This window comes from Contarinia nasturtii, unplaced genomic scaffold, assembly GCF_009176525.2.
Source record: "Contarinia nasturtii isolate CC-2019 unplaced genomic scaffold, AAFC_CNas_1.1 Cnas_scaffold_129, whole genome shotgun sequence".
NCBI classification, from domain to species: domain Eukaryota; kingdom Metazoa; phylum Arthropoda; class Insecta; order Diptera; family Cecidomyiidae; genus Contarinia; species Contarinia nasturtii.
In genome coordinates this window covers 13,476,134-13,487,179 of record NW_022197486.1, presented here as the reverse complement: position 1 = coordinate 13,487,179, position 11,046 = coordinate 13,476,134, and the positions used below count along the sequence as shown (strand labels likewise).

The following is an 11,046-nucleotide window of genomic DNA, read 5'->3' as shown; positions in this document are numbered from 1 at the left end:
GAAATAAAATGGTTAATTTTTGCTATTGTTGTCATTCAGTTGTTGTGTTTATGATCTTTCGCTGCCATCACTCTCCCGTGTTGTACATATGGTATATGTTGATTTGGTGATTTTGTCGATTTCAATTCGATTGATATGTGCAAAAACTTACAAATAAGTCGTTTTGTGCCACACATTCTGACACCAGCCAATTCATATTCGCGCATATTTTGTACATTTTTGCACCAATTGATATGATGGTTTCTCTTTTTTTTCGTATGCTATTTTGTGTCTCATATGCTTCTGTTTCTCTATGCACTATGTACACATCCATTGAGCACATTCAGTCGAACAAAAACGACTCGAGTATTCTTGAGACACAACTGTGTCGTCGACGATAACTAGTCGTTGTCTCTTTGTTACGTGGCTTGGCAACAGTATATGCTGGCTTACTGCTGTTTATAATGTTTTAACTGAATTTGATGCTTTTCCGTGATACCGTTCGCATATGAGTGGATACACGTGTGTTTTTGGTCTTCCATCCAGCGAACAATTTCTATGCTGGCTAAGTACCACGAAAATTGCATTAAAAACCAACTAAAATGTCATATGACCATTCGGATATTTTAAGTTTTGTTTGTATTTTTCATTCCTTTTGCATTTTACCATGCACTGGCTACCACTTTTATCCAAATTTGCCATTATGTACTTTAAACTATCTCTCTCTCTCTCTCTCTCTCTCTCTCTCTCTCTCTCTGCATATGGCGAAGAAAAAAATTCCTCTTGTGTTAAGTGTAGGCCGATGGTAATTGAATTTACTATATAACCTTCGTTAGCCAACTCTTTTCATTTCGATTCTGTAACATGGTTTTAGTTTCAAGTGTTAATTCTGTCATTCAGACTTTTATTTTGGCAAATTAATCAAAGAACCGTGCAAAAACGAACTCTCATGCATCCATAAATTCAGTGTTTTTCATCAGTAATTTTTCATCAACCGTAAACGACGATATGAAATAGGGAAACAAGCGAACAAACGAGAAAAAAAGAGTGAAAAAAGTGAAAAAAAAACTTACACACATCTCCAACGGCATTCCATCAACAAAGACCTGCCCTGACAATAAACAAATCACGTTTTATCCAATTCCAATTGAATGTGTTTTTTTTTCTTTTTTGCTTGTTCATTTCGTGTTGAACCGCTATTGATGCGGACACACGCGCATTCAAACAAAGTAGAAAACATAACAAGAATGAAAAAAATGACGACGATGACGATGAGCGACGAAAGTACACGCATGTAAGTGGCCTGGACAACACAGAGCAAGAAAGAGTCCCCCCCCAACCCACCTATATGTGTATGCAAAGAGTACGAGTTGAGCTAGAAAAATAAATTCAAACATGCTGTCATCATAAGAAGGTAAAAGTGGATTATATTATATATATATTGGCGAAAAATGACCAAGACAATAAGCATTTCTTTTAAACGCTTTTAAAGTACTTTTCAATGAACGAAATGAAATGGAATGACAAAATTAAATGCAAATTGTACAAATTTTACAATGTACAGTGTATATTCGAATCGTTTATATCTGTCTAATTATTAAACTAGAACGTTACGCGCTGACTTTTGTGCGCTTGTGAATGATGATCGTTTAAAACAATATTAATATCACATAAATGTACATATGGTTGAGCGCACAATTGCTCTTTGTCCAACTTTCTCTACACACGGACAAACGAAATTGACTTTAAAAGTAAGTTAAAGAAATTTTCAACAAAATTTACCAACAAAAAAAAAACAGCAACCAACGACGTTTTTTGTTCTCTCTTGTCAATAGTGTAATTTATAAAGTCAACACTTAATCGACGCTGTGGCATTCGTTGGCGCATAATTTAATTAGACAGTATGACTTATTTATTCAATTGATATTTTACTTATTATTCATCATGTGCATTGGAATTGGTTTGTGTTGTTTTTTTTTGCATTCACCGGTGAAATTGCACGCAGTTCAGCTTACGATTCTTTATCGGGTCATTAAACGATGATAGTGGACGATAATCGAGACCAAAATCGTTTATCACGAATTAGTGGTCAATTTTCATATTCAATGCAAACACAAATGGCTACGCACATCAAAAGAATCAACATTACACTTACTTATTAGTTTCAAAGAACTGCATACAAAAATGACAAAATCATATAATAAGAATTGACGTAAATCTATCTTAAATTCGTTTTACAACATTCGAAATCGAAAAATAGTGTTTTTAACATTCGGTTAAAAACTTAAGCCCCTGGAAAATGTTTCCCCAATTCAAATAGATTCAATTGTTGCATTCTAATGCAGCATTCTTCAAATATTTTAATATTTTATCATTGCTGATTTTCACAAAGAAGAATAAAAGAATTCTGTGCAAAAAAAACAGTCTAACGGATTTATAACAAAGAAATTGTTCCATTTTGTTTTATTTTCACTTGTTTTCCCTTTCATCAACACATTAAAACAGAAATAGATGTAAACCAATTCTTTGAAAATTAAGAATGTTTCTGTTTTCATTATCAGTTTAATACTTGAAAGCAACAGTTAATTTTTTTATTTCAAAATTTCCTTTGTTATAGCAATCGGAACATCTATTTTTGAAATTTCCGTTTAGAATAGCTCGATTAATTAAAACCAAATATTTTTTCCTACACTTTATAATAATCGTTTAGATTACACTTTTGCTAAATTGATCAAAGTGTAAAAAGTTTTCTTAAATTAAATTATTTACATTTGATCAAGTTCAATGGGAGCTTTTTATTCAAAGCTTCTATTTTTAGTACATTATACCGATTGTACTAATTCACAAGACGCTCACGACATTGCATGATGTAAATCATATTGATGTATCGAAAATTGTTGCAAACGCCAGAAATCAATATTTTTTTTTTGTAAAAAATATTTGAATGGTCGATCGACAATCCCTGATGAGATATATTTTTGAAGAATTCAGTGATACAGTAGTTCGAATTTGGAACGGAAATGTTGCTTGAAAAAATGAATATGTTTTTAACTAACATTTTCTAATTTCCAAGTTAAATATGTGTTTTTAAATACAGTTTGAACTATTTTTCACGTTTAAAATCTAATTTTACTAATCAAGCAAAAACCCACTAGATTATTTACAAACCATAACAGACCAAGTAGATATGTAGTTTGCATGCTTATTGCATTGAAATTAAACTATTCAAAATAAGTATTTTCATGTGAAAAGTGTTTTTATATTCACAGAAAACATTTTTCATGTTTTTTAAAACACATTACATCGTATCCACGTTTATATGAAATATTCATTTTCAATGAAATGAATACAAACAAAACTGAATCAATTGTTGATATCAAACGAAAGCAGTTTATTACGAAAGCAAAACACATTTTAGTTTTTGAAGTTTGCGTGTATGCCAAATAATACATTGCTAGATGTCATCAAATCCTTATACTACCACTGTTCTCATGTGTGGATTTGGTTCAGAATGATGTTTAGCCCTATAATCAGCAACGAATTTCTATAAAGAAAAACCGATAAAACCGCATGTAATAAATATTGTTTGTGGAATGAACGTGAAACGCGAAACTTCGATAAATAATCAAATTAAATAATTTAAAAACACCTTAAATTGAGTTTACAATATAAAGAAATTTATTTAAAGAATTTTTAAAATATTTTCGCAAATACTTTTGCTCCCTGTTCTCTTTTGTGTGTTGCTGAAGATGACAAATAAATTTTGTCGAAATGCATACAAAAGTTTACAAATTCATTAAATAAATTTCTTTTTATTGTGAACTCAATTTAAGGTGTTTTAAATTATTTAATTTGATTATTCGCATGTAATAAGTTTGTTTAGAATTGGGACTCACCTTCGGATGATGAATAAAATCAAGATGATGAGAAACTAATGTAAAAACCGCAGGTAGACCTTCTTCGCTAAAGGACGCTAAACCAAGTAATTCGTTATTTTTTGTAATAAGGGGTCCTGCATTTTAAATAAAAATAATAGTGAAAGAGAACATGACTTTTTACCAAAAATATTTGCAAAATCCAAACCTCCTGAATCGCCTTTGTTTAAAATACTGTTTCCATTAAGTGTACTAATACAAATTTGAGTTTTGTCTATTTTTGGCACATTAAATCCAGCCCATATATCTAATCCATCTACGTTATATTTTCTCAAGAAACCTTCAAGAAATGTGTGGTAGTCATTTTGACATGTATTGAAATCCGAAATTGTTGAAAACACTAATTGTAAAGTGTGGCCGTTTATATTTGTCTCGTCAGAAATCACTTGAGGTTTTGAATATCCAAGGGCATAAACTTCTTCTCCCGGTTTCGGTACATAATTTCTTTTAACCAATTTTATTTCATTTATTTTATTGACTTTGAAATTCAACCTTTTATTAAGTTCAAACACGACTAAATCGTTGGATAATGGAAGCATATTATCATATCCTGGATGTATTATCATTTCATCTTCAGTAACATTCACGATGCCATAAGGCATACTGGTATTTAATGTACCTACTATCAAAGTAGGCAAAGTTCTATTATATACACAATGCGCAGCTGAAATCCATAAGGAATTTGTATTTAAGCTATCGTTTAATACTTCAATTGCCTTTTTCGCTCCGTACCTGAAATTATTTTTGATGGTGAAATGATAACTGCGCCACAATAAGGAACCTCTCCAAACGTCTTTATTATTCCAGACATGTAGTTAAAATATTCGATTTTATCCACCAAAACGCCACCAACAACTGCTTCTACGCCAAGTCCGACTGCATTTCATGAAAATGCATTTAAAAAAATAATATAAAAATAATGAATAAAATTTGAAGCACGTTAATGAATATTCAATTCTCAAAGTTTAATTTAAATTGATTCTTTTTTAAATTACTATCAAATAGACTCTTCAAATAACTACCTTTTGTGATTTGATGAAATACCTATGAAATATTAAAATTTAAGTTATAGGTTTAAATAAAAGAATTAAAATTGAAATCAAAATGAAATAAAAAAGATCACATTTTGACATCATGTAACAAAATCGTAAAAAAATACAAATAGAATAAATTTTTTGTGTAATATTATTTCAAATGAAATAATTTGATTTACCAAATATTCAGCCAGGCAAAATATTGCGAATGACACACAAAACGAATTCATTGTTTTTGTTGTGATAATGTAACACTTTTTTTTCAACTGTGTATCGTTTAGATGATAAGTTAGAACTTGAAATTTGTGTATGAATATTATGCCGAAAGGCAGCTTTAATATACTGCTTCGACAGAAAACAGTACATATCAAAAATTCTTTTTAAATTCATTGAAACACGTGTAAATATTCGCATTCTTGATTGCTTTAGCTCTCCCATACAAAATGACCTGTTAAATGATGGAAAATAGTCAGGAAACGCTCACCTTCGATAGCGGGAAAAATTTGGGAAAAATTCTCTCGATTTGCTAGGCATTTTCGAACTGTCTTTTGGTAAGTCAATTTTTTCCGATTTTTTTCATGCGAAAAATTCTTTCAATTTCTAGAATTTTTTTCCAATTTTTTTCCATTATTTGTTCAATTTCCAAAACGGTGTATCTGTTGATCAGCCGCGTGATACCGTTAACGTCCAATGATGTTTGGATTTCATCTAAGCCTATTATTGTTAGTTTATATATAAAATTCTATAATTAATTAAAATATAAATATAAGAAGTATGAATGGTGGTGTATTATTATTGAACCTACGTCGGCTCAAATTACTCGGACCAGGCAGTTCACCGATGATGTCACCATCGTACTCTACTTCTTGTACGGGTCCGACAATTTCTTCAACGTCTTGAAAAACGTCTGGATTTGGCACCGCTGGTGCATTTGGATCTGCTGTCGCTGGTGCGTTTGGATCTGCTGCCACCGCTGGTGCAACAACATTTGCTGCCACTGGTGCGTTCGCATCTATTACCACCGCTGGTGCGTTTGGATCTACTGCTACCGCTGGTGCAACATTTGCTGCCGCTGGCGCAACAACATTTGCTGCCGCTGGTGCGTTAGGATCTGCTGCTGCTGCCGCCGCTGGTGCGACAACGCCTGCCGCTGCAGCTAATTGAGCAACAACAGCCGGTGGTTCGTCTTCCACATTATGGCCAGGTAACGCGGGCCCAACCGCAACAACCTGCGCTAAAGCAGCACGTGCCGCATCGAATGCACGTTCCCGTTGGAAATGATGTAGACGCCGACCGAGAATTTTACGCACTACTTCATAGTTTGAACCAGCTCGCCGATTCGCTGATTCCATGCGGAAAAAGTTGAGAATGCTGACGACATGATTAGCACTACCATCGTTGATGCGATTTTGCCGTATTTGATTGTCGATATAATCGACAACAACAACGCGACGAACAAGATTATTGCGACGATCGTAAAAATTGCTCCTGTTAGAGAATATTTTAAATAGTATTAGTTATTTATAATGCATAGTTTTTTCTTTTTTATTCCAATTTTTCAATATATATATCACTTTTCATCTTTTTTTCTTTTTTTTTTTTTTTCTTATATTTTTCAATTTGTATTTTTCAATTTGTATTTATCAATTTGTATTTTTTCCTCCTGAAGTTTTTTTGCTAGCCTATATGAATTTTGACTTTTTTTTATTTACCATCAATAGTGGAAAATCATTTCTGAATTTGCGTGAAAACCTGTTATTAATGGAACCTGAGTATAGTGGAATTCATTTCAATAGTGGATAAAAAAAATGCCCGTGGGATTCCGTTATTGAAAGGTTATTATATTATTATTTATTCACCGTCAGATCACAACATGTTCACAACCGTCAGTTCGCAATGAAACACCACCCGATCGTATACCCAGTCACCAGACTTCTCGACTTCGGAGCAGCAGATATCGATTGTGTTCACTGTTTCAATTTCTATATAACACATAAAAGTTAAAGGTTAAATTTTTCACCGAACAAATATCACATTTTCCAATTTAACAATATTATTTCTAAAAATTTGCCTTGATGCCGATTGTTTGTGTGGATATTCTGACGTAAATATTCTAACTCTAATCAGTTTGGTATTTCTCAAATTTCTTTGGTTCTCATTATATTGCAGTCTTGTATATAAAATTTTATCTCTAAGTGTAAAAATATAGAGGCATTTATATGCCGTCTCCAAAGCGGTTGAATTTTCAAAACATCACATCACATCATTCTCATATCTCTGATATACATATCGTAACGACCAAATGACAAAATCTTTTTGAATTGATTCTATTCTATCGGAGTGGATACGATGGTATGGAATTTTGACCTAACTAGTGCACAATATAATATTTTTGCAGATTCGATCGTTTGATGACACCCATTGCCGCATGTGCACTGGCTGTAATCGCATCGATGTGATCGGTGAATGTTAGTTTTGTGTCGAAAATAATACCGAGATCCTTGTGCATTTCGGTCCGTTCAAACGTATGATGGTTTTACTGTATGATTTTAAATATTTGCTGATACATATTTAAAATCCCATTCAATAAATCGATGTGGTTTTTTTTCTAGATATTATTCTCTTTGCATTTCGAAATGAAATTGAAAATGTCTTTTTTAATTCATAAATACCAAAAGTAAAGTATTTTGAAATGAAAAAGACATTTCTTGAATAATTTTCAACATTGACTGTAAACTCAACGACACCAACAGCATCAACAATAAACAGTCGGTAGAAATCACAATGCAAATTATTCCACATTTTCATGAATAAAAAATCAATAAAAATGATAATTATCTATAAATTTAATTTAAATATGACGATTTCATTTTCATTTTATCTTGTTTACTTTCAATTACAGTACGAATCTATTACATTTTTCGAATGTCAATAAGGTATTTTCGTCATATTATTAGTACATCTAATGTTTGCGTTACATTCTGCACAAAATTAATGATTGCCCATTTCAAATATTATATCTCTCTTATTCAAAATTGTTTTAATTCCACATTTTTAACTGAATAATATTATTAAACTTAAAGTTTTCTGTATAAAATGCTTTTTCAAGTTTACATTTTTAGTACTTGCATGTATAATTGTATACTCATCGTGTTGCTCACGCACGACATTTATATGTCTGACAGATACTGTCAAACCAGTGCCGCTGTCAAACAAATGCTGCTGTCTAATAACGCGATCTATCATCATAGCAAAATATTGCATTTCAGTTATTTCGTTCGCAAATTATTTCGTATATACAACAGAATTGTTTTTAAATTGACTGTCATTTCATCAAAAAATCAGTGTAGAATGTATATTAGTTAAGTAATTCAGTGCATGTTTGATCAACAAAAGTGAATGTTTGCCACATAAACAAAAAAAAAAAACATAATAGCCATCGATGGTACAGACCAAACAGTTTAAAATCTAAGTTGAGGGAAAAAAACTTTTTATAATTTCTTTAAAAAAAATCAAAAATCAAATTTTCAATCAATCGAATGAGTTATAAAAATGGAATCAATTCAAAGCGAATCTACAAAACTGAATGTTCGAACTAGTGCAGAATATGAAGAAAAAGATGCGGGATCAGAGTCAAACGGCGATACAGTGGTGTTGGAGTCGAAACTCAATGATGAAGATATTTGCATGAATGTCGAACAAGAATCGAATATGAACGAGAATTCTAGTCACGAATTAAACGGAAGTCACGATGATATTGATGAAAACAATTGTTTGGTACGTCTTGTGTTTAGAGACGAAACGGTATTTGATGAACTGCATCAAGTCATTGGCCAATGCGTACGAGATGCATTGTTTTTGTTAAAAAAATCTGCCAATTTAATCATTGACAAAAGCGAAAAATGTGTGAAAGTGACGGAGATTTCAGCTAAAAATGATGATAATATATTTATGGTTGACACTTTACCGACGGAAAATACAAATACATCTGAAATTCCTGATTATAATTCGAGCGCAATTGATGTACTAAATGATGAGGAAGAAAAAGAAGCAGACCCAAATGCTGGTGATGGTGATGAGAGCAAACGAAAAACTGGCAATTGTTGGAATTGTGGCGGTGATCATAATATGAGAGATTGCAAAGAAGAACGTGATCCGGATGCAATAAATCGAGCCAAACAATCATTTATGCAAAAAACAAAAACGGAACGTTATCATTTGGAGGCCGAACAAAAGTATAGTCATTTAGTACCTGGTAAACTAAGCGATAATTTACGACAAGCGCTTGGTTTGCGTTCACGTGAATTGCCCATGTACATTTATAAAATGCGATTGTATGGTTATCCGGAAGGATGGCTTGAAGAGGCAAAAATTAACCATTCCGGATTGTCATTGTTTCACTCGGAGGTAAAATTTTGGAAAGATTTTTTTAAGGTTATGGTGTGTATTTTTTTATCTTAATTTTATGTTTGACTCTTTTTAGATGATAAACAATGAGACGGAAGATGGAGATGAAAAGGTTGAATATGACCCAACAAAGTTCATTGAATATCCAGGTTTCAATGCGCCAGTTCCATCGAATTTGATTGATGTAAGGCATTATCTTTGATTTGTTCGTTTTCTATGAAAAACGTTAAACCCTATTTCTATTTTGCAGGACGGTGATTACTTCCGAGTGCCACCCATGTTGTTCGAACATAGCAAAGAAGGTTTGATTCAATCGCTGCAAAATAATTTGACCAAAACTTATAAGCGAAAGCGTCTAAAGCTTGATGAAAACGATAAATCGGTCACACAAAATGTCAAAGACGATGATATGGATATTGAGGAAAGTGATGATGAAAGCACCAATTCACCGGAAGTACTATTACCACAATCACGACCAAGTAACGATGAAACAAACTCAATTTCTGTACCTGATGTCGAACAAGAAGCATCATTACTTGAATTGGAACGTAGAAAAGAAGAAATTCGACGTGCACTGGAAGATGCTGAAGATGGTTCAACGGATTCGAATTCAATATCAAATCCAAATGGTCAACAATATGATGCAGATGTCTCCAAAAATATGATGCAACCAAAGGAAAATGTTGGCACACAGGAAAATGATCAGAATAAAAAAACATCCGGTAGCAATGAAAACAATGGCAAATCAATTGAATCGGTTAACGAAAATGCCGAAATCAGCATTTGTATTGAACAATGTGAAGTAAATGCATCGATATCGACACAACCATCAACACCATCGACATCTGGTCAATCGAGGGAGTCAGTGTTTGGAACGCCACTTATAAAGCAAGTGTCACCATATACACAGTTACCGGTTGGTGAAAAGTGGTCAGTTGGTGTAACGGATGTCATCGATTTCGAAAATTTACCTGATGCAACTGGGACATATCAAAAATTAACGGGTGTCATTAAAAAGGTGCGAACGGTCATCAAACGAATAAATGATGACCAGGAGGATGACTCCTCATGACACAGCATCTCCATCGATATTGATGATGAACACGATGAATCCGATTAATATTCAGTCGTTTCAAATTCAAACGAAATAAGAGAAAAACAAAAGATCGGGGAAAAATCATTTTTTGTAAAACAAAATTAGATCAATTCTCAAGCTCAATGGAGCCATTTAATAACAATAAATAAAAAAAAATAGAAAAAAATATAGTTTTGATTTTTAATAAAGATTCATTTTTATTTTTGTTTATCAGTTTTTCTTCTTTCAGGTGTGTGTAATTAAATAATACTTGTTTTGTGTTCTACATGTACATTAAATTATACTGATTTATACATAAGTTTATTGTGTAGCTGTGTGTATTGGTTGGTGTACTTGTGATATATCTTTGATGTGCAGCTTGTGAATTTTTTTAAGTATTTTTAATTTTAATTTTTTGTAGGTGGAAAACAATCTAAAAAAAAGTCGAAAGCAAACAGTGTTTGCAAAACCTAACGCGCACAATTTAAATCTTCAATTCGTGGTGTCTCACTTCAAAATCGCGATAATCGCGCACACAAATTTTAATATGTCTAAAAGCAAACGGAATATTCTAATCTAATTCGATCAATTTGTTGTGGTTTTTCTTCCCTTTTTC

General features: G+C 32.4%; 2 protein-coding genes across 3 annotated transcripts; one reads left to right on the top strand and one right to left on the bottom strand.

Annotated features, from left to right (window-relative positions):
• Nucleotides 1-3,342: 3,342 nt before the first annotated feature.
• On the bottom strand, nt 3,343-6,409 carry LOC116350647 (mast cell protease-like protein). 2 transcript variants are annotated; one of them, XM_031782515.1, is made up of 7 exons: nt 5,754-6,409; nt 5,433-5,662; nt 4,937-4,958; nt 4,647-4,790; nt 4,063-4,578; nt 3,876-3,991; nt 3,343-3,523 (listed from the first exon to the last, which is right to left on the bottom strand). In XM_031782515.1, exons 4-7 carry the CDS (start codon nt 4,723-4,725, stop codon nt 3,452-3,454), a joined length of 783 nt encoding a protein of 260 aa, XP_031638375.1. In that variant the 5' UTR covers nt 4,726-4,790; nt 4,937-4,958; nt 5,433-5,662; nt 5,754-6,409; the 3' UTR covers nt 3,343-3,451. The 2 variants fall into 2 exon arrangements, with proteins under 2 accessions (XP_031638375.1, XP_031638364.1); XM_031782504.1 differs by lacking the exons at nt 5,433-5,662; nt 5,754-6,409 and adding an exon at nt 5,128-5,241.
• A 1,771-nt stretch (nt 6,410-8,180) lies between these two features.
• On the top strand, nt 8,181-10,582 carry LOC116350615 (zinc finger CCHC domain-containing protein 8 homolog). The gene is made up of 3 exons (XM_031782465.1): nt 8,181-9,355; nt 9,432-9,539; nt 9,606-10,582. The coding sequence occupies exons 1-3, from the start codon at nt 8,501-8,503 to the stop codon at nt 10,425-10,427; spliced, it is 1,785 nt and encodes a 594-aa protein (XP_031638325.1). The 5' UTR covers nt 8,181-8,500; the 3' UTR covers nt 10,428-10,582.
• The last annotated feature ends 464 nt before the right edge of the window (nt 10,583-11,046 follow it).

Coding starts and splice junctions, on each gene's coding strand:
- LOC116350615 (XM_031782465.1), top strand. CDS start 8,501: ATGGAATCAATTCAAAGCGAATCTACAAAACTGAATGTTCGAACTAGT. Junction 9,356..9,431: donor TGTCATTGTTTCACTCGGAG/GTAAAATTTTGG, acceptor GACTCTTTTTAG/ATGATAAACAATGAGACGGA. Junction 9,540..9,605: donor TTCCATCGAATTTGATTGAT/GTAAGGCATTAT, acceptor TCTATTTTGCAG/GACGGTGATTACTTCCGAGT.
- LOC116350647 (XM_031782504.1), bottom strand. CDS start 5,178: ATGAATTCGTTTTGTGTGTCATTCGCAATATTTTGCCTGGCTGAATAT. Junction 4,791..4,936: donor ATTTCATCAAATCACAAAAG/GTAGTTATTTGA, acceptor CATGAAATGCAG/TCGGACTTGGCGTAGAAGCA. Junction 3,992..4,062: donor AAACAAAGGCGATTCAGGAG/GTTTGGATTTTG, acceptor TTTAAAATGCAG/GACCCCTTATTACAAAAAAT.